This window comes from Sturnus vulgaris, chromosome 17, assembly GCF_052056855.1.
Source record: "Sturnus vulgaris isolate bStuVul1 chromosome 17, bStuVul1.hap1, whole genome shotgun sequence".
Classification (NCBI taxonomy): Eukaryota; Metazoa; Chordata; class Aves; order Passeriformes; family Sturnidae; genus Sturnus; species Sturnus vulgaris.
This window is the reverse complement of record NC_142259.1, coordinates 7,393,566-7,417,114: the sequence shown is the minus strand read 5'-3', so window position 1 is coordinate 7,417,114 and position 23,549 is coordinate 7,393,566. Positions and strand designations below refer to the sequence as shown.

General features: G+C 45.4%; 1 protein-coding gene across 4 annotated transcripts; it reads right to left on the bottom strand.

The window, feature by feature from the left end:
• Positions 1-628: 628 nt before the first annotated feature.
• CSNK2A1 (casein kinase 2 alpha 1) lies at positions 629-23,081 on the bottom strand. 4 transcript variants are annotated; one of them, XM_088174884.1, is made up of 14 exons: positions 22,926-23,081; positions 10,986-11,176; positions 9,859-9,970; positions 8,859-8,960; positions 8,395-8,445; positions 7,668-7,727; positions 7,061-7,144; positions 6,584-6,694; positions 5,673-5,774; positions 4,785-4,885; positions 3,923-4,071; positions 2,595-2,681; positions 1,813-1,965; positions 629-968 (listed from the first exon to the last, which is right to left on the bottom strand). In XM_088174884.1, the coding sequence occupies exons 2-13, from the start codon at positions 11,084-11,086 to the stop codon at positions 1,850-1,852; spliced, it is 1,176 nt and encodes a 391-aa protein (XP_088031010.1). In that variant the 5' UTR covers positions 11,087-11,176; positions 22,926-23,081; the 3' UTR covers positions 629-968; positions 1,813-1,849. The 4 variants fall into 4 exon arrangements, with proteins under 4 accessions (XP_088031010.1, XP_014745597.1, XP_088031009.1 ...); XM_014890111.2 differs by having other exon boundaries at positions 629-1,965; XM_088174883.1 differs by lacking the exon at positions 22,926-23,081 and adding an exon at positions 16,882-17,034 and having other exon boundaries at positions 629-1,965.
• Positions 23,082-23,549: the final 468 nt, after the last annotated feature.

The window sequence follows — 23,549 nt, the reverse complement described above, 5'->3', positions numbered from 1 at the left end:
CTTCATCTCCCTGCTGGCAATCCTCACAGAAAGGGGCAGCGTCCCATGTCCCACACATCAGTTTAATCCAGCCCACATGCTCCATCCTAAAATTAACTAAGCAACGTGGAAGCACATGTCCATCCTCTCCAAAGAGCAGACAAGGGATGGGTGCCTGGGATGAGCAGGAGCTGCAGGCCAAGGCATCAGCACCCAATGAGAAACGGGAAGATCACTCAATGTCCAGGGGAACAACTGCTGCAATGGCTTTTGGATGAGAGGTCACTGAGAGGGACAGGTGCCATTGTGCCTGCAGCCACACCAGCTGAGCCACCCTAGCATTAGGTGACTGAAAACAAGTCAAAGAAATCCAGTGAGTGGTAACAGGCATAAACACCTAATAATTGGTTTATCATCTCAATTCCCCACCATCATGGCTGAGACAGAAGAGGAGGGGTTTTCATTATGGCAAAAGATCCTTCTCCCAGGAGATACTTTGGCTTGTGGCATCTGTGTAAGGCTTCTCTGCATGCTCCCCATGGGTGTGACAGGGACATGGCCTGCCCAGCACACATGTGGCTGTCACCACTCCTGTGTCAGTGTATGACAAACCCAGGGAGGCCTCTACACAGGGAACTTAAATCTAACCTCGATAAATAAAACCAAATGTTTATTTACACCAAAGAATTCCAACACTGGATCTTTCACATATGAAGGACAAAGTATATATACACAGCAAGGGGTAGCAGGGCTGTAACAAGGGTGCTTTTCCGTTGTCAATGATAATATGTGTCCACAATTACTGATCTACCATTTCAGTTTAAGTTAACGTCTCCTCGCTCCTTCCTCTCAGTGCATATTTACAAGACTGTGAGGTAACTGGTATTCTCACCACATGGCACGTGAGGGAGGGGATGGTGGGTGAAGATGTGGGATCGGACTTGGCGCAGTCTGATTTTTCCAGCTTTAAGTAGCCACCAGCTTGAAACCTATAGAAACAATTTAAAAACAATATACCCAATAACAAACTAATTCCAGAGATCCAAGCCAAGCAATGGCTGGAAGAACCCTCCACGAGAAAGGGGCTGATCAGAGCAGGGCTTACTCTACAGGAGCACCTGTCTCAGGAGGTGCCAACGACTCCAACTGGATCAGTAACTTCTTTTTTAAGACTAAAATTACATGCAAGGGGTGAGTTAGCATTCTGGTTGACTCCTAAGGAGACATTATCCAATCCAATTAGGGTTTTGGACACTATCTGCACTTACTCCTTTTAAGCTTATCCCACCTCTCCCTACTGGAATTGTCTCCTCAGTGTACCCTGGTTGGGACATATGCAGGACATGGGGTTCAAGTGAATGGTACTTTAAGAATCCCCTCCCCTGCCTCATGAAGACTTGGTTTGGTAGTCTCTGGAGAACAGCACAATCCCCCAAGGTGTAGGCTTGTGGAGGAATAATGGTGGGAACATGAAGAGAAGAGATTTCCAGCAGGATGCAAGAGCTTGGAAATGCTGTTGATTCATCTTTGTTATTACATGAAGAGTTGTTTTGTTGGATTTTTTTTTTTTTGGGAGGGGTGGGGGGGGGAAAGAAAAACTGTCCAAGAAGTATTCCATCTGTAGGTATTTTCAGGGAATCCCCTGAGTTACGAAAAGTTCAAGTAAAAAAAGAAAAATCAGCCTATAATAATTTTGTATATAATGACTGAACTACTATAAATCCACAAGCAACAGTTCAGACACGGTGTCTCCAAAGCGTTCATCCCCTCCCTTCCCCTGCCAGGCACGAGCTGCGTCCTGAGGAGAGGTGGAGGGGGAAACCTCTTCCCCACCTGACTCAGCTCAGGCAGCAGGAGACAGAGCCCGTCACTACTGCTGGGCGCCTGCAGCAGCTGGAACCGGCATCCCCAGGGTGGTGGTGGCAGAGATGACAGGAGAGCCTGCTAGAGGTCCAAGGGGTGAAGGTGTTGGCACTGAAGAAATCCCTGGAAGAGAGACAGGTAAGAAGGAATTAGAGTAAAAACAGCACACTGCTAGCCACGACAGTTTCTGAAGTCAAGTGGGAGCTTTGCGGGTCAGTTTTGTTTTCAGAGCTGCCAAAATAAGCTGAGATTAAAGATCTGTCACTATTCTCTGCAGCTCTGGGGAAGGGCACAAATTTGCGCACCCATCAGTGTCACCAATGGGCAGAGAGATGTGGCAGGATCGCAGAATGGTTTGGGTTGAAAAGGTAACCCTTGAAGTTCCTCTTGTTCCAATCCCTCTGCCATGGGCAAGGACACCTTCCACTAGACCAGGTTGCCTCAAGCCCTGTTCAACCTGTTCCTTAAACAATTCCAGGGATCTGACAGCCACAACTTCTCTGGGAAGCCTGTGCCAGAAGACTGGCCTTCAAGCTGCTGCCAGAAAATCAACTGCAAAGAACTTCTTAAAAAATGAGACCAGAAAAACAGGTCAGGCTGCCCAAGGCCTTACTTATCAGACTCTCCCACCCACTGTGCAGCTCTCTTTGCCCTGGGAGATGACTCAACTCTCCCTCCTGGGTCCTCCCACCCACCCCACACATTCAATTGCTTTAGCACACCGAGCACCAAGGAGAGTTGACAGAACTGACCTGACATCATGCTCGCACTGCTGACAGGAGTGCTGCCACCCGGCATGTTGGACGGGCCCATCCGAGCCTGGTCTTTCACAATGGGATCTAGGAAGAGCACACTACCAGTAAGTGCTGTGTTGCCAGAGAGCTGCTGAGGCATACAGACAGCCTGTGACCTCTGTGCTCACCTCGTCCTGGTACTCTGCCTGTGTCAAATAACAACCACCATCATCTATCAAAATACAGACATTTCCACCAACTCCAGCGGGAAGCACTCAAGAAAGTACCAAGGTCATATGATATTGGGGAAAGTCAGCTAAATTATTTGATTTGGGGTTCAGCATGACTGTCTGACAGGAAAAGCTGAAGGATATTATGGCAAAGTTGATCTTTCTGTGCAAAGCAACCGTATAATTGCAGAAAGCCAAACCCAGAATACGGGTGTAGCCATCAGAAAGATTATCAGTAATTACAATCATGTGTCACGTCTCTATACACATCTTATACATCTTCTGTGAGCTGTCAGGTGTCTCTCTAGAACTTGTCTTCCATGAGATGATCACAACCCACTAATTCTTTACTTTCAGCTGCATGTAAATAAGGCTCTCACCTGAATAGGGACAACCCCTTCCTGCCTCCCAGACCTTCTGCATCAGACATGGGAATTCCAAACTTTGCTGAACTCAGCACTATGTGTATCTTTTTGTAGACACAAGTTAATAAACTGTTAGTCCAGCTACTGGCTTCACTAATGCTCATTGCAAAACATTTCCCTAGGATTTTTGCAACGGGTGTAACACAGATCAACAGTCTGTTAATTACTAGGGTCCTTTCAGCAGCAGCAAAAAAACCCCAAAGCCAAACCACCTGAGCAAATACTGACATTATGCATTGTTGCAGCTGCTTCAATCTCCTAGATATCAGTATCTGTGAAAAACAGCAACCATTTAAAAGCGTTTACTAGTGAAAGTTACATTTTTTGCTCTTGCAAAGTCAAGACCTGACTATAGCAGTAGCTAAGTAATTTCACAACAGGAATTAAAACGCCTGTTTATCAACTCTTAAGTCTGTGAGTTTATCCAAACACAGGAACGCATGCACACCTGCAGAAAGCAACCCCAAATCACATGATTTAGGTGATTTTCCTTGATATTCCTTGCTGATTCATGGGCACCCAACGCTGATTCCTTGGCTAGTGGAGGTGGCACACAGACCAGCAGCCTCATCTCCAGCACAATTATTTGCAGAGACCAGGCTTTGCTGCCATTCTCAGCTCCCATCTGCACAAGCCATGGGAACAGAGATTTTCCAGAGGCAGAAATCTCAGGACAGCAGCTGATACTTACAGAAGTAGGGGTGTTCCATGGCTTCTCTCGCTGTGAGTCGTGACTGGTGATCATATCGCAGCAGCTTGTCTAAGAAATCCAGAGCTTCTGGACTCACCAGATGCTGGTTCTCACTGTGGACAAAGCGCTCCCATCGCTTACGGGAGTGTCTGCAGGAAAACAGACCCAAATCAGGCCAGGCAAGGGACAAGGATGCCAAAACTCACTTTCTTAAGGAGCAAGAACTGTGACAGATGCCCAGCCCTGAGGGAGCCCGTTGCTCTGTGCAGAAGCCACGGGACCGTAGACATTCCAGAGCATGAAGCAGTGTCACTGTGTCTCCACGCGGTGGCACAGCAGTCACAGCCCCAGCACAGCCACCTCGGCCACCACAGACCCCGCACGGCCCTGCCGCCACCCCAGACAGCAGCAGGACTAATGCTGAGAATGGATCACACGCCTAAAATTGCAGGTTCTGCTCATCTCTTATGCATCCAATGAGTTCCTTTAATTTTAGTCCCACTATGAGGGGGGGAAAAAACCCATATAAATTCCAGCTTTAGCAGCACCTGACTTTCTGCACTCTAATACTGAGAAACATCGTTTTGTTTTTTTCCCCTCCAGACTGAAGAGAGCATTTGCCCTTCATGCTTTCTGCTCCAGTAGTTCCTTTATTGCCTGGATGACATTTAAAAATCTTTCCTCAGGTCCATTTCCATATCAAGAACTATGGGAAGGCACTGGCAAAAGGGACCAAAGGCACAAAGCGTTAGCTCTCCAGAATCTTGGCTGATTTGTCCCACAAATTTTTATTCATTTCAAGGTCTGACGACAAAGCTGTAACTGTCTGGCTCTACCAAAGAGACTCCAGACCTTGGCTCACCTGCCCAAGATGTCATTGAAACGTGGATCCAGCTCAATGTTGTATTTGTCAATGTAGTCATACAGATCTTCTGTCCCCAGCACCTTGGCTATCCTCACCAGCTGGGAGCAAACACAAAAAGAAGTCACTGCTGTGAAGGTATGACAATACCTAGTCTGCATGAAGATAGAGCAGCACATTCCCATGGGAGCTGGAATCTGGTCCCAGCAGTATGAATCAGGGAACCACAGACCCTAAAATCTCTAAAACCTGAGACCTTGCAATACTATCTCCCTTAGTAGCATGAAAATATTAAAAATCAACAGAGTGGAAGGCAAGAATAACTGGTCAAAGAGCAGAAACTCTGGATCTTGCATGTGACAGGTGAAGCACCACCCCAAAGAGTTCCAGCATAAACGTTTGAGAATAGAAGGTCCCTATTTCAGAATATTTGCATGGCAGTCAAATGCTGAGCACGTGATAAAGGTTTAAATATAAAAACTTTGGTCTAAAGGCAACACATCAAAGATTTCAGAATCTGTATAAACCTGTACCAAATTCACAGTTTCTGCAGAGTGGGGGGAGAGTGAGTAGTGACAGGGGCTTTCCACAGAACATAACCTCAAGAATAGTCAAACTATGTACTTGAACACACCAGCTTAATATAACTATTTCTACAGCTTTTTCCAGACACCTACTGAGGAGCTCCTAAGTACAAAGCTCTGTAAATCCATTTCTATTTAATTGGTTACATAATCTTGCACACTTGAGAAAAGGAATGTGGCTTCAAACTGAGCAAAGAAGCCATTAGAGAAAGGCTTTAAAATTCTCTGGATGACTCGATAGAAGCCTAAGCAGGAAACTTTCATGGTGCTAAGAGAACAGACATTGTACATGACCAGCTCTCACCTGATCATAGTTGTCATGGCCATGGAAAAATGGCTCCTTTCGGAATATCATACTAGCCAACATGCAACCCAAGCTCCACATATCCAGACTGTAATCATACATCTGTACAAAACCAGAAGGACAATTCAATTTCTAATGAATTAAGCAGAAGAGATCTCCAAAGCTAAGAGGTTTCCCCCCCACCCCACCCAGGTGATATGAACACAGCCGTGTCATGCTGGGAACAAACTGAACTATCTTCACGTATCTTCATCCCTAAACCACTGCTCAGCTCAGTGTTCCAGTTATTCAAACTGGGATACAGCAATTAGCAGGACAGTAGGTATCCTAATTCCATTCCTGTCTGCCAGGATATTAGAGCTTTCTTCTATTTTCACTGCAGATTCCAATGTTATAAACCATTGAGAATTGTGTGTTGGGAAAGGAAGCATTGTAACAAGCAACAAAAGGTGTGGACTCTCCGGGGTCCATGGGCAGGTGAGGAGGTGCCTTTTTCCAGAACCAGCATGGTCTGAAAGTCACCAGGAACACTGTGATTTCCATAATGCAAACTGCCATCAGATAAGGGGATGCTTTTATAGCTTAATTTAGAAGTTCATGCAGTACTTGCTGTTCCCACAGGGGCTTTGTTTCATTCCTGTACCTTACTGCAAACACAGTCTTGCTAAAAAAATATTCAACATTTGTATTCCAAGATCCATAATGATAGTTCTGCAGCTCTTCTTCAGGTCCTGAGACTACTCAATCATTAGTTTCTTTCATTCAGTGAATATATGGCCACTGCCTTCTACCATACAATGACAGACAGTCTTTAGCTTCAACTCTCTAGACATCTGAATTTTGGGTTCATTACCTTGAAATGGCACTGACTTTCCATATAAAAGTCAGTAAGAAGTCCTGGTAATTCTTACCTGATAATCTACAAGAAGTTCAGGTCCTTTGAAATATCTGGAAGCCACTCTGACATTGTACTCTTGGCCAGGGTGATAGAATTCAGCCAAACCCCAGTCTATTAGTCTAAGCTAAAAATGGTACAAAACAAAGAAAAAAGACTCAAAGGATGCTCCAGCTTTCCATTGGCTGAATGACACTGGTGAACTTAGTTTGAAGTTAATTTTTAAGTCTTCCATTTTCAATTAATATTCTCCGCAAACCCGTATCACCAAGCAGTCTAAATAAAATACCTCTCCTTACAACCCCGTCCATGTGACTAAGTAAAGCCTCAGAAAGCAGCACAACATTCTCAACTTACATTTGTCCACACCATGAGAGCAGAGTCTCCCTCAAACAGGTCTGCTAGTACCACTACACAGGAGTACCCAAAAGGGATCCCAGTTTGCCAAGAGAAAAGCAGGACCCCTCCCTGCCCCCCAGCCACCCCACACTACCTTTCTGTGCTCATGGTCAATCATGACGTTGTGAGGTTTGACATCTCTGTGCATGATTCCCATGCTATGGCAGTAATCTAAAGCCTGCAGGTGAAAGGCAACAGATGCTGGAGTTACAAGAATGTCTCAAGTTCAATCATATTTAAAAGCATTTCCACACCTATCAAGCCTAACTAGATGACAAGACTGTCCTGTGTCAGATCCTAGACTAGAGTCACTGATCACAAAGCATTGTTACTAGGCACTAATGATCACACAAGCCCCCCTTCTCCAGACTCCTAGGGATAAATTACTTAGTTCAGAAGAATGGATGAAGACATTTGACTCACATTATGCCAGAGCACAAACCCAGCCATAACAGCTCAGTTTTCTTTTTTCAGACGCTACATGTACTCCTGATTTAGGATATTAAGGTATCTCAAAGCACCAAAAGGCTGAAAAATAGATTCTGACTTGATATTTTTCTGCCCAATTCTTCCATAGGCTCTCTTTCCTTCCCTTAGTGATATGATGTCACTATTATCAGTGACATGAGAGTCATCTCTACAGGATTAGCTGAGAGCAAAGACTAGAAATAAACCAACAAAAAAGCAAAACATCAACTTACCTTCAAAATCTCATACATGTAGAATCGAATATCATAATCTGTTAATGTCTGGTATAATTGCTGTGGGACACAAATACATCATGTCAGTGTTCAACATCCAAAAAAATCCCTGTTTTAGGCTGCTGGCATTCTCCAAACCCATTCGAAGGCATAGGCCAAGTTTTCCAAGTTACTCTGATCAGTCTGTTCCTCCCCTTAGCAAACCCCATACATAGTTTACTTCCAGCTCTGCTCAGACAGCACGTTCTGGTTATCTCCCTCTGGTTGTATCCACCCAGCACAAGCATGATGGATGGCATTGCATAGCCTTTCTTCTTCTAAGGCAGGTCAGTATGGAAGGCACAAAGAAACGTTTAAATCCCCATTCCCAGGAGTATGGAAGGCCACAGAAACAGCTGTCCACACTTAAAGTGGTGCCAATAAAGTGTTGTAGTATTTTGCTACATAAAAGCTAAATGGCTCAAAGACAGGCACTGATGGGCCACAAGGTAACAGATTCATTTATCCCTAAGATTAATACCACTTAGAATCTGTATTCTCATTTTGTAACTTTTGTGGCAAAATTGTACTGATGGGCTAATTAAAAACTTCTGCCCCAACTGAATTTACCTTTAAAAGCATTTCCTATGCTGGAAGGAAATGCCTGTCCCATTTACTTTCCGTTCCCCAGAAAGACAGTACAAGTGGTTTTCAAACAGAAAAAGAGAAGTCACATCCCACACTGTACCTTAAAGTCTGTGTTGTTTACATGTTCAAAAACAAGAGCGGGTGTTCGAGACTGAAAGAGAAAAAAAAGCATTCAGTCATGTTATGCTTCCACTTAGGATAATGAATTTAACAATTTTTTCTCCTAAAAGTGAACAAAACTCCTCTGCCTTGGACGTATGTATGATTCCTCCCAGACAAAGAGAGCAGAGCCAAAGCCCACAGCCTCCAGCAGCACTGTTTGCAGAGCGAATTAACTTGTCTCAGCTCGCTGCTATCTCTTCCTCACAGAGTGAGGGGCTGGAGGGAACTGTGGGGGAAGGGCCCTCTGAAAGAAGTTTATCAGATTAAGAGCTGATCTGATTAGTCAATTCAAAAGCAGGATTTAAGAGCAGGGGAAAACAAAAAGGCAGGTCAGAGCTGAAATCAAACAGAGCAACTTCACCCATAACCCCAGAGTATCCCTTGAGTTCCTCCCTTACTCACCACAGGATCTTTTACTATATCTGCAAGGGTGATTATATTGGGACCGCCTCGCAAGTTCTCTAAGATCTTGATTTCACGCTTGATTTTCTTCTTTTTAACAGGCTGAAGAATAAAAACCCAAAGTGTAAGATAAAGCCCTGCAGTAAAGTGAGGCTAAGAGCTCAACACCCAGATGATAATACCCGGGTGACTGCCAATCAGCAAAATATATTGGAACCTTTGCAATTTAACCTGAGTATGCACCACATCAGTAAGGGCTCAAATATCTGCTGTCTCCTTTCTAACCATACAACCCTGACAGCTGCAGACAATAACTCCAAGTGAAAGAGAGGCAGGAAGATGGCATTTTTTCAAAAAGCTCTCTGAAAATGACCTGATAGGCCAAGAAGAAATGGTCAAGTCATGCCGGGGAGGTACAGGTATCAGGAAAAAAATTCTTCACAGAAAGGGTTGTCAAGCCTGGGAACAGGCTGCTCCAGTGGTGAGGACACCATCCTTGAATAGATTTAAAAGATGTGGCACTGGGGGACATGAATGCTGGGGTGTTGGCTGGACTTGATGATCTTTTCCAACCCAAACAGTTCTGTGATACTCCAAGACTTCTGAACTGGCATGTGGCAAATGTTTAACTATGAGAAGTCCATGGGCTATTGGAGGGTCACTAAATGAAGGCCATGGCCATGACAGCCTGCCAGGACACCAGCACTTAGAGAAGCTGAGAATTTTGAAGTCAGCCGCTGAAATGTTGCTTAGCTACAAGTAAAAAGGTGTTGCACATCAGGGTTTCTTTAAGACAGAGTCTAATTCCTTACAGGCAGAGATCTGACTTAATAACCAAGTGCAGGGCTTATATCAGGAGGCACAAAATGATGGCCTGTTTGACTGAGTGACACTCCAAAGCCAAGCTTTAAGGATTTCAGTTTTAGAACATCAAAAAGCCCTTTCTGGCCCCCTGATCATCTCAAGACAGATTTTATCTTTTGCCCAATCCCCAGCTCACCTTGAGAATTTTAACAACTACTTTTTCATTATTTGTAATGTTGATGGCTTCAAATACTTCACTGTATTTGCCTCGGCCTAATTTTCGAACTAGCTGGTAATCATCTTGATTTCTGTGGAGAGAAAAGATTAGAATTCCAAAGGGCTCAGTAATTTCCACCACAATTTATAAACTGCTCCTTAATACTCAATCACTGCCTCACTTCCCAGACAAAGGGGATTAACCAGTGCCTTACCTCTCCTGAACTGGATGATTTAAGAATTAGGAGAAAAACAGGCAGCTTCTGTTTGCCCAAGACAGATTCAAGCCAAAACTATGGACTAAAAGCCCAACTATGTATTTCAGTATTAGCAAACTTCAACTATCCCTTCTCTCTATATTTGGAAGCTCCATTTTTCCTTGTATAATGCTGGTAAAATTCAACAAAGCCAGTAAGAGCAAAAATCTAAGTGCAAGGCTGTTTAAAAACAGTCCAGGCACAAAGCAGCACTTATGCTCAGACAACTGTGTACATTCCAGAAACTGGGAATTGCACAGCTGAGGGCATAACTCTGTCTGGGCCCTCCATATCCCAACAAGAACACAGAGCTATGAAGCTGCCACCACTGTCTGATTCTGGGACACTTTAGTCATGAGCTCAATTTAGACACCTCCTTCCTTCAAAGAGAAGCAGCCATGTCTTTTCCAGGCACTCACAGAGAGCTGAGCAAGAAGTCATAAAATAGCATATACTCATTTAAGTCTGTGGAGTCTCTTCACTCATCCAAGTCAGCAAAAAAAAAAAAAAAAGTCTTTTCATTTCTTTTCAGCCCTGCACTTAGGACTGTTTGGATTGTTTCAGAAATAAGATTTTCTTCCCTCTGAAAGGGAATGTTTCCTGACCACCTGGCAAAAATTCTTCAAACTTTTAAGGAAGCTGCTATAAATGTTCCTCCACAAGTAGGAATTTAAAAGTTTGATAAGAAACATTTTTCTGAAGAGAAGTTGGGATCCTTTCCCTTGCCATCTGCCAAGAAGCATAAAAAAGCCTCACGAAGCACAGGTGCCTGAACTCCCCAAGTACCACTAGGCAGGATTCACAGGGATTGATCCCAGTGCAGGGACATCCAGAAGCAGCTCAGACTTACCCCCACTCAACAACATGCGACTCATAGTCCCAGTACTCGCGGGGTCTGTGTGTGTTCACATCCGTGTAAACTCTGGCCCTGCTCGGCACGGGTCCCGACATATCAGACAGCTTGGCAGGCGGAAGTGAGATGTGAAATCAGAGGCGACCTGGTCTGCAGTGCTGACAGAAAAAGGCCTCAGATTCCTCCACCTGCAGACAGAATATAATAAACCAGAGGTTAAATTCTCAAGGTACTTCAGAAGTATTTAAGTTAATCATTAAAAGCTGCTGCAAAAGGAGAGGCTGGAGCCTGCCCAGCCACAGGCTTAGGATCACTTAAAAGCCATTTATCTGCCCTCTCTTACATAGGACTGGCCCCTAGCAAACCAACCCCCTCACCTGGTGGTAACTTTCAGCACCTTGTTTCCAACTGCTGGTTGTAGAGGTAACTTTCCAAAGGAAAGAATGCCATGTGCTCTCTACCTGCAGACAGATCCCCTCCTTTCAACTTCAGACTGAAAGCAACAGCCACGGGCTGCAATCTCACCCCCATCACAAGTCTTGGGCCATCCAATGTAACAAAATCACTTCTGCTGGGATGGGAACCAGCTTTAGTCATAACTTCCTACAGTCAAAACATTAAATCTGACTGTCCAAGAGACAACAGCATCTGTATTAGACTATGATGCTTTATCAAAACACAAAAGAAATGCACTGCTGCAAGGGTCGGAAGGTGTTCCTTTGCATTTTGCTTGCCCAAAGTACCTCCAATCCTTCTTCCTTACAATGCAATTTTTGCCAAGTTTCTAGTAAGTTTTATCAGTATTGAGACTGGTAAAACCCCTCAAAAGAAAGTTACTGTATGCCAGAGACAAACACTGTATTTTTATCCTATATGTCTGAATACTTTATCTAGATCTGAATATTTAAGACAGCAGTAACTCACTAGTTTTACATCAATATTGTCCTACCTAAGATAAATGTGGTGCCTTTACATGTCTCAAATCTTTCACAAGGGGAAGTTAACACCTATTTAGATGTTTACATACAAGAATCCCCTTGTCAGTTTTCAAAATAACTCACAAGAAAGGGAGTTGTGTTGGAGCAGGGAAGAGCATTGTTTGGTGTGTAGGAGCAGGTGGCAGGGCCATACAGTCCTGTGTGTCTGCTCAAACAGTGGGCAACACTTATGCAATCTAATATACTTACTTGCTATGCCAATCTTATCCCTTCACAGAAAATGGGCAACTGCCGGACTGCAGAAGGAAGTAATAGCCCCATTAATCACACATTAATGAGAAAGACCTAGAAATCTGCCTGGAGCAGTTAGCTTAAGCTACTAGGACACGTCACACCAGAAGAAAACTCTAGAAGCAAAATCCTGCTCTACAGGCAGAATCCTCTTTTTTATTTGAGGTCTGCAGCACTTCAGCTCCTGTGAGGACCCAGCAAGAACCACTGGCTCTGAAGATGGTGGAGGACCTGGGGGACACAGGTGTGATGTCCTTCATTTTGTCACACAACCTGACCAGCAGCTGGTTCTGCTTCCAGAGACAGAAGTGCATGCAAGGGCTCCCTGACATGGACAAAACCTCCTTAGGTGGGACAGAGCTCAGCAATACTGGGTTATTTTTTGACCTACTGGCACATAAATGGTGTTGGTGGCAGCTTCAGGAGAGAAGGTTGCAGTAATCCAGTCCAAAGGTTAAACAGGGACATAGCACTATTCTAAAATCCACTATGGAAGGGTGACTGAGGCCTTAGACCAATAAAAGAAGGATGGGGCACTTCAGTCATGAGTCCAGCTAATGGAAGAATATGAAGCATTCCTAAAAATATAATAAGTCTATTCCTGGACAAAATGCTAGTCCTCTCACAAAATGCAGTTTCAGAAGATGAGACAGCAATCATCTAAGACCTCAAAGCATTTATGTGGCATGACTCAGACACTTAGAAATTAGATGTCCCCAGGCATTACTAGAGCATGCAAGTTTACTAGAACAGTTTAGTACAGTGAAATTTATTAGATTTCGAAGTTTAATCACAGTGTTTTTGTTTCTCGTCACTCCTTGTGCTTCTGGCAGGAGATGCACTGGCCCATTTCCTCTGCCCAATATTCCTTGTGAAGGAATTAACTGAACTTACACATGTCTCAGATGACTTAGCAATTTTAGTTTTTAAGCACAACCCAGTATAAATAAAGCACACGTGACTTCTCCCCTCACCCAGATTAGCAAGATCAATTTCAGCACAAAAAAAAAAAAAAAGAAAAATCAATCACATTATCTAAAGATAGATCAAATTTCACAGTGGCTATTTTTTGTCACATAGCTCTAGCCTAGCTCAAGCAGCACATTGTAACAGGCTGCTCAGAGAAGGGCTTTTTCAGGAAATCATCAACTGCAGCTTCTAAGAATGGCACACAATGTCTATTTACGAGGGTAGGTATTATTGTCTCTACTGTTCCTTACACAGGAAGGGGAGAGAGTCTGCACAGATAACTTAATTTTAAAGCAAACAGAGTTACAGACATACACAAACTTACCCTGACTGAAGCTGCTCACTCTCTGCTCAAAACTGCCAAGGAATTTGTATAGATTTTTGCCTTCAGTGCCCCTGGAGGGAGATTATTTTGCAGTGGAGCCAAGCTCTTTGGCAGAAGGGAATGACACAAATAAGGACAGATAATGGGGACAGGTGTTGACATGCAAGCGTCAGTTGAGCCTGCAGTTTTAAAGCAGAAAAAATCTACAGTATGAGCAGCAATTGCACCTAGAGAAGTGCCCTGAGCTTGTTATAAAAGATGAGTTCTGCTTCTGCAGAATCCAAACAGAATGTTGTAATTTATGAATTCCTGCAGTAATGACAGAATCATAGAGTAATTTATATTGGGAGAGTCTGCTCAATATCATCTAAACAAAGCACATGCAGTGAGATCAGGGTCCAGTGTAACCTTGAGCATCTCCAGAAGTAACATTAAAATTTTCATTTCTCTGGTAGAGAAGTGTTTAACTAGGAAACAACCATGAGCTTTTAGGCAATGTACCAGAGGTCACAGAGAGAGGAAGACAAAGCTCCCAACCACAGTCTGATGTGCTGTTCACTGCCAAGGCCTGCCTGTGCAAGGACACAGAGCTTCTCATTCAGCCCCTGTGGTGACAACCCCTTGGACAGATATCACCCAAAGGGGCTCACATGACAGCTACAGCAAAGGATCACCACGCCAAAGTTTCACTGTTGGCTTTTCCCACACAGGCCTGTCCTCAAAAATGCTGCTGGAGTATTAGCAATCTAATAATTAGCTGATTTCTTACACAGCAGCCTTATCAAGAGGAACCTTGCTCATCCCACACAAGAACAGAGCCAAACACAGCTCCTGTCCTGCTGACAGACTCCACAGGAGTGCTCAGAGCTCCAGCCCAGAGGCCAACAATTGTATTGCCACCATATAGGAATTTTTTAATTGGAAGGCCTACTAGTTAAAAAAAGATCAGTTCTTAAAAGTTTGAAAAGTAGCCTGTTGTCTGAAAAGCTTGGCAAGCTTAGACATTTTGTGCCTAAAGTTAAATAAAACTGTAAAAAGCCTCTCAATGTTCTCTTTGGCTCTGATTTTTAAAACATTTTAATCTAAACCAGTTACAAACCCTCTCATTTTAAAAAAGGGATGTTATCATCCTTACAGTGCACTCTAATTCTAAGGGCAACCATGCCCCATAGAGAATTTGATATTTTGTGAAGGACCATACTTCTAGCACCTACTCCAACTACTGCAGGAATTTCCTACACCCTCTGTCCTTCCAGATGCATGCACTTAGAGCAAGTAGCAACAAAACACAGCTAAAAAATCCATGCAGATTAGTTTCTGAGAAAAACACTTACTTTGCCTCTAGTAAAATTGGCCTTTTTTTTTTTTCTTAGTCCAGAATAACAGATACCGGAATGATTTTTTTCTCCTTTTAAATGGAAATGTTCTTGGCACAGAACCTCTCTCAAGCAGTTACTCACTCAGAACTTAAAACCTATGAAGTCGCCCCAGTATGATGCAGCATTTACACAGGCTCCCAGTGAGCTGAAAGCCAGAAGGCTGGTGTCCCAGGGAACTTGCAAGTGCTATCCAAGTGATGACCTTTGTGGATAAGGTTTGGAGTATAAATAATGTATCCAAGAACACAAACACCGCTTGACACTTCCCTGTGGATTGCTGCTAACAGCAGGCTTTGCCCTCAGCGTGAACAGTATACTGCCAGGAAGATCCAAGTTCATCCAGAGAGGAGTGAAGCCAGAACACCTTGCTCCACACCATATAAACCTGGTTATTCCCAATGGCCCACCTGAACTCGGCTTCAGTGATCCCACAGCAGTCCTAAAGGAATAAAACAGGCCCTGAACTGCAGCAAGCTGAACTCGAAGTGCCAAGAAAACATTGCCATAGCTTTATGAATTCCAGACAAGCTCACCTTCCTCTCGAGGAGAAAGCAAGGTGGACAGATTGGCCAAACAGGTCTAGAGACTTTCCTCTCACTTCTACTTTCCCCACGTAAGCTCATTACAGTGGTGATTGTGCCAGCCTAAGACCGTAAACAGGCTGAGACAGCAGCGGGTTTGTTGTGAGAGAAGAAAAGCTCTGTCAGTGGAGAAGAGCAGAATTACAGTGCAGAGTCTGGATTCGAAAGGTTATTCCCCTTCTTTTATCTACAACTGCAAGCGAGAGGTTACCTTTCATAGCAGAAAGCTTAAACCCTGTCTCTGGAATCATGAGTGTAAAATGTGATTTGGTAGGGCAAGTAAGATTTACAATCATTAGATAAAATTGTTGATTATTTTCTTCACATAGCCCTATAAACCTCCCAAGGAAGAGCACTTGCTCCTTCAGAGTTTGGAGAATACCTAATACTGGAGAAACACCACTGAAATAAAAAAAATCAAGACATGCCTAAATATTACAGTACTGCCTTCTGGCAGTCAACATCAATCAACATCCAGCTTACTTTTAAAAGAAATAATAGTAATCAACTTTATTTAAAAATATGCTCTATCTCACAAAAGAAACCTGATTTGTGTGTTCTCATGATGCTGAAACTTCAGCAATACAAGTATGGAACAAATGACCTCCACAAGTCCCTTGCAACCTATATTTTTCTATGATTTTACAGCTAAAATAGAAACAAGCCTGGATTAATAAAATAGACATTTTATATCCTTTCCTGAAGATCATTTACCTATTAAGGGGACAACATCAACAGAAAAGTAGAATTTAAGATCCGAATTTAAAAAAACCACTTAGGTTTGAAATCAACCTTTTCTCTGGGTATTGTTTTGAAACAGCACAGTCTGCTTTAACTGCATTTTCCACCAAAATTATTTTCCAGATTTCTTTTTAATAGCTGGTTGTGTCCAACTGTAGAGAAATAACAAATGATACATAATGACCTCAACATTCCCTTAAAAAAGAGCCATGAACTGTTGTGTTTAATTCAAAACAAGACATGTCCAGTCTGTAGGGAAAGCAGTTGACAGGTTTAGTTATACTGGAAGAAACATCTTGGAGTAATTCTGCATTAGAAACATCCTAAATTTAGATTGCTCTTCCTATATCAGCTCTACTGATTCTTCTGAATTCCTCACAATTCCTGCCAGTGAAAAAGTCATCCTCTGTAATGAGGATCACAATCTATATGGAAGTCACAGGAATGGTTTTACCGTAACTCCCCGTTTCATGATTACTCTTCACAGTCTTGGGGAAAACTTCACTGTCCCACTTTCCCAACTCAGAAAGCAGTGTCTAACGTGTCTGTCACCCTCCAGGATGCCCTGGCAGTGGCTCTGGTGCCACACGCTCTCCTGGCAGAAGGTCTGTCTTGCTTTGTCTTCCTTTTTGTTCAGATCTGTAACAGCTGAATTTTAGTAGAACTCACACGAATCCTCTACGGGTCTCCAGCATCTCAGCCTGGTTTGTCCTTTGCCAAACATCAGTGGTGGCAACAGCACACAGACCTGGGGCAGAACACTGGGATCACCTCCAGCAGCAGTGCCAGGAATGCTGCTCAGTCCATCACCTAAAGGATTCTATGCAGAACAGACCCAAGATCATGAACACTTGATCAGACCCAAGATTCCAAGATCATGAACACTATTATTTTCAGAGCTAATTTAGTCAACAGCACGTGGAGCAAAGGGAAAGACCCCAAAGCTGACCTTGGATGAGGCCATGTAGCTCCAGAGGGCAGCAACATCAGCAAGACACCCAAGCCCCAGCACCTGAGCACAGGCTCTGCCTCTTTCCCATGCCTGCAACTCCTCCTGCCACCGCACCCAGGCTCCCATAAACCCAGCGGATATCCTCACTGCCAGTGCCAAGGACTCCTGACACAATCCGATAAAAATGGCTTCAATATAACCAGGCACTGCCAAACAAACCTGTCCCTACACACACCAAACAGAAACCAACGACAAAACTCGTCTGCTTGCACCTCTTCCCCAAACCGACAGTTCAGGCTGAGCAGGGAGTGCAGGAAAGGCAGGGGGATTTTCTTTGGAGGAATATCCCTTTAGGTCTTGCCCTAAAGCCAAAGCAATACTTCAACAGGAAGCAGTTTCTTTTTCTTCCAAGAGTACTAACAAAACTAAATCTCTACTGCTGGAGCTTTGGATAGTATTCCAGTTACCAAAACTACAGTTTCTGAGACCCCAGCAACACCAGGGAACTCTTCCTGGAGGCTCACAAAGGGGAATGTTTCAGCAGCACTACAGGCTCTTCACAGCTGACATCAAGTTCCACTGGCAGCATCCTCTGGAAAGTTCTACCTCCCTAATTGCTGCTAAGTGACACAGTTGTTTTCCTCATTAATTAGGAGGCACAGAGTACTGCCAGGACAATCATTCAGCTGATTTGACTCCTATGGTTCATGTACAGAAAGGCATTTAGGCAGAACTCAGAAAACTGACCTGTACCAACCATCTGTAAAAGTTAGTTTTAATTGATCTGATCATGCAATTCCTAGAGACAGGAACAGTTACCAAGGTCAAAGGATAAACCAGAGGACACTGCCTGTAACTATTTCTTCAGGAAATCCCTGTGATCAGCTGTTCTGTAGAGCAGGCAATGCACCGCAAACCATCTCTATCACTCAGCCAGCACTGAGCAGGCTCAGCAAGAGACCCGGTGCAAACCCCTGCCAGCAAGTGGAGTTCTGACATAATTCTCTAAAAATTTACCATTATTAACACAAGATGAAACTAGCTACCACCATTCCAAGAATCAAATGGAAAAAAACAACTATTAAACTCCAGCAATCAGCACTCTCCTTTCACACTTCACAAGCCCCCAGTAAAGCCATTGTGCCAAAAGTTGTAACTTAATTTGTAAGCTCAGTTGAAATTAATCTAGATGCTGCAGAGGGAGCAAAAGGCCCTCTTCTTCCTTCTGGAATACAACCAAGCATGGAAGAAAGGCTGGAATTCAACAGCACACTGGTAACAACAGATAGAGAAACCTGTGACAAAGGCTGCAAGACAAGGAACACTGCAGGAGCTCTTGCTTTTCTAGACTGGAAATTAATTTGTTGTGCGCGTCCACGCTCATCCATTTTCTGAACACTAAAAATAAAGACTTTCTGACAACTCACATGCACATGTGCAAATATGCTCTGAGAAAATGCCTTCTCCAAAGGCTTTGGTAACAACAGGGAGAGGCACCTTCTTGGCTCCCTGGACACACAGGAGAATTTGGGGCCACTTCTTCCCACCACAGGAAGACCTTTCCCACCCAGTGAAAGCAAGTTCCGACACGTAATTCTGTATTAGCACACTGGATTCTCTCTGCACTTGGCTTAATTAAAAGAGGACTAATTTAGCCTTTGGTTGTTCCAGAAGGTGCAAGGGCAGAGCCTACTTCTCTGCAAAAACACAGTGAGTAACTTCAGTTTTCTAGGTGTGCTGTTAACACTCAAGACTATCCAGTGGGAAACCTGCAGCCAAACTCTTGCCTTGACTCAAAATTGTTTTCCATCTAGCACATCTTTTATTCACCACTCACATGGAATAAATTGCCACAATATGATGCAGCCATTACACGGGCAGAAGCTGGAGAGCCTGCTTTAGAAACCACCTCCCTGTAAATGGTAATATTAATTAAAAAATAGAACTCAGTAAGGAGGATATAACCTAAATCTCAGAACTAAACTCCATGGAAAATTAAAATTACTGAAGTTGTAACCTTCCAAATGTGAGTCTGAGGTGGTACCTAGTCCACAAAGGACTCCAAACTTCCCTTCTGCTCTTCAGCCTCCCAAAGCAGCAGCATGAAATGGGTAATAAAATCAGTTGTCCAGAACAGTGTGAACACAGGAGCAGGAGAGGCTTGTGCCAAGCTCATGTTGCTGCTTCTCTACTGGACTCCTAACCAGAAAATATCCATGAACCACTGATCTCATGACCACATCAACAATCCCACTTTTCATCAATCTTTCCTACCAATATGTAAGTTTGGCACCTTGATGGCAAAAGAGGCCAAAAACTAGCTTGGAAAAACACTCTACATTCAGCAACAGCACTAACATCAGCTCAAAAAGCTGCAGCCTCTTCTTCCAAGCAGTTTTTTCAGGTTCAAAGGAGAACTCCCTTTCTCCAATTACATTCTGTAAATTCCAGGGAAGTCAGCTCTTGGAAGCCCCTGGAAGGAGATATCTAAGCTTAGAAAAATTATCCAAGAGCTGTCTTACAACAAATGTTTTTATCCACGCTAAGTCAAGGCACTCTTTCCTGATGTTAAAATCTTGGGGGTTTTTTTCCCCCTCCCAAACCCTTATGGGACAATAAGATCTGAGATGGCAACGATCTCATGCACAGTTTCTAAAACAGCTATCATAATGTAAGCAATTCCATAATGGAGGAACGGTGGAGGTGACAGGTCTGGTAACCCAGAAATAAATCTCTGCCTCTTCAGAAATGTGACACGAAATTAATCACACCACCACAATGTCACCCATTTGCTTCTCCTATCTTCCTTTCCCTTATTCCTCAGAGGACATGAGGAAAGACAAAGAGAAAATTAGTTTTGTAAGGAGAAAATGAAGAAGAACTGAAATGGAAGTATAAAGACACTCACTATTTAATAGAATTGGGAAAAGTTGGGTCCATGTCCCTTTCATCAGAGCAGAAAGTTTCTTTCTGTACAGCTCCACAAATCTATAATCACCTTTCAACACCCTATATACCCCGAGATTCCTACTTCCAACACACTCCATGCTGATGAACCTAATCTGCATTACTTGAAAATGCCCCAAATATCAAACACTAAGTCTTACCATGCCTCACCTTCAGGAAATGGTATTTTACCAAGTCAATCCCCAATCCCAGGTTTGCATCTTCATTCTCACATCTCACCAGCTTTTTTCAAGCAAATAAGTACCATTAACTGCCCCTACACAAACCTCAACACTCTTAATGTCATGCAACAGTCCATGATGCAATTTCCTCCACATCTGCTAGAACCTACTGCCAATTTTACTATCACTTTTCTATAGAGCCATTATTCCCAACATCCAACAAGCCTCACTTTCCCTCTATGAACACATGAGCCCTGCCAAACTCAGAAAACCTGTTCTGAACCTCCCACTTGGAAGTGTCTCCTTTCTCCTCCAACATCTACCCTTCACCATATTTGTCCATGCTCGGTGCCTCATCTCCTCATCCAGGCACATCACCCAGATCTTCAGCTGCATAAGTTTTTGCTTCTTTGCTGAAGCCAAAGCCAAGACTATGTTCCCTTCCTCAACCCTATGTTAACTCCCCGTGGGCAGCAGCTGACCACAAGCTCTCTGATCTGAGACAGGACATGTACACCCAACTCTACCACCACACACACTGGGAACAAGAAGACAGCAAATTTCACTAACAATAGAAATTATGTTACCAGGTATTGATATAAATTATTAGAGAAAGGTGAAATAATGGAAAATTTCTCCTCGTTGGCAAGATGAAAGGAAAGGATCACTGCCTACCACCAAAGATGGACATTCTTCACGCTCAATGGAAGGTCTGGACCTTTGCAATAAGTCTTCCCTACCTGGAGTCATCCAAAAAGAACAGGGATTCCAGCCACAAGGCACAGACAGATTTTCTGAGTGCAGAGCACTGTCTGCCCTGTACCTGGGATCGGACATCCCATTCCAGTTTTCATCTTCCAGTTACAGACACGGTGTGTGTCTGCACAGAGCATGTGCTGTAGGAACAAGAATATTACCCTAATCCTAGTTTTAAGGCTAATTAAGGAACTGATAAAGCTTCACATTTTCCCCAAATCTTGCCTTGAGTCTTCCCAAGCTCAATCTCTCCTCTCCTAGCAGAAACTTCACACTTTTTTACATCACACCAAAACCAGCAACGACAGGATCAGCGACTCCTCTGCCCCAGCTGATGATGTACCCAGAATCCATACTGGATTCACATCCAACACTCAGGTCAGCTGGCAGGATGGCACAAACCCCAACTCTGAGTCTGAATAATTTCAGCGATTCTGTTTCAGAAAAGAAAGCATGTTCAAAGAACAAAGAAATCACTCCCAGCCCCAAGCAGAAATCCTGGGTGTCCGCTTGCTTTCCCCTGAACAGCTGCCACTGTTGCCCATTCCCCTCTGGCAGGGGCTTTTCTCAAGCCACTTGTGGAGTGCACCTAGGATTGAGCTTTAATGAGGAGCCAGGTGAGCACATGGCACAGCCCTCTCCAGGGACATGTGCCCAGTTTCAAAGCCTGGCGCCGAGGGTCAGTGCAAGAGCAGCTTCTCAAGGCCCCAGCCCAGGGTTAGGTTTGAGCAACACAAATCCCAAATCATCAGAGACCCCTCTCAGGGGTACCAAGGCTGGAAGTGACCCACAAAGAACATCAAGTCCAACTTCTGACCCTGCACAGGACACCTCAGCAATCCCACCCCGTGCCTGAGAATGTTGTCGAAATGCTTTTTGAACTCTGTCAGGCTTGGGGCTGTTACCACTACCCTGGGGAGCCTGTTTCAGCCTCCGTCCACCCTCTGGGTGAAAACCCTTTTCCTAATAACCAACCTAAATCACCTGCACACAGCTCCATGCCATTACTCCAGGTGCTGCAACTGATCACCAGAGACCATAGATCACTGCCTGCCCCTCCGTTTCGCTTGAATATTCACAATCCAAACTTTATTGGTTTTACCCAAAGCCTTCCGTAAGAAAGAATTAAGTGATCTGACACACATGGGGTTCCATAATCTTATCTGACCAGCCTCTTACGAACCACATTTCACCAACAGCCACACTGCTCTCGATCCCAAGGCACAATTAACTAAATTACAGCAGGGGCAAGACCGACCACCACTCCTTCCACAGACTGGTGTGGAAAGCCGTGAGAACGACCTTCCCCTCCACCCAGAAAGGCCCAGAACGGAGTGTCTGCGCAGCCGGGGGTGGGAGCGAGCACTAACAGGCCTCTCCATGCCCCTCCGCATCTCCCCGCTTTTCCGGGCAGGGCGGGGAAGAGGCAAGATCGCGCAATTTAGGTAAATAACACCTACACGACACGAACGTGCGAGCCAGGAGAGCTGGGGGAGGGGACGGCTCCGGTTCCGCGGGGCCCTGCCCTTCCTGTGCGGCCGAGGGCGGCCCCACACCGGGCTGGGGGCAGCGGGGCGGCCCCTCCACAGCCTCTGCCCGCTCCCCCCGGGGACTCGGAGCCCCTCCTAGGGCAGCAGGCGGCGGGCCGTGCCTTTCCCGCCGCATCGGACCCGCCCGCTCTGCCCGTTCCCCCTCAGCGCCTCCGCGGCCCCACTCTCCTGAGGGGCAGCCGCGGCCCCCCGGCCCACACCGCGCCCGCAGTGGGGGGGCGGGGGGGGGGCGAAGGAGCTCAGGAGGCGCAGCGGCGCCTACCCCCCGCAGCCCGCTCCGCCCGCCACCACCGTGGGGCCCCGCGTGGACGCCGGAGCCGCCAGTACCTGGCGCGGCCGCTACCGCCGCCGCCGCCGCCGCACACAGACAATATGGCGGAGGCACAAGGCTCGGCCGCCGCCGCAGGGACCAGAGCGAGGCGCGCCGGAAACGGAAACCGCGCGAGCCCCGCCACGCACCGCGGAGGCGTGCGCAGGGAAGGGTGGAGCTCGCCGTGGGGGGCTATGGGAGTTGTAGTCCATGGTGGTGGCAGCGGCGTGGGAAGGACACGGGTTTGTTCCTGCTGCGTGTCCAAGTGTGTGCCCGTGAACCGCGGGAAGGTGGCGGGGTCCGTGTCGGCGTCCGCGGCGCTGGCGGGAGGCCCGACCGTGAGCGGTGGCCGCTTGGGCCCAGCACCTCTGTGGGGCTGTGCGCGGGATGCGCCGCCAGGGGGCGACTGCGGCCTGCGGAGGTGGCCCGGTACCGACGCTACCCCCGGCCCTTCCATAGGCCCCGGTACCGGTCCTTCCCCCGGTCTTTCCCAGGGCCTTTCCAAGGTCCTGTCCTGGCGCTTCCACAGCCCTGTCCCCGCCGTTCTTCAGCCCTTCTCTGGCCCTTCTATCAGCTCTTCCCCAGCCCTTCCACCGGCCCTGCCCCGGCTCTCCTAGACCCTGGGGCTGCCGCAGAGCGGT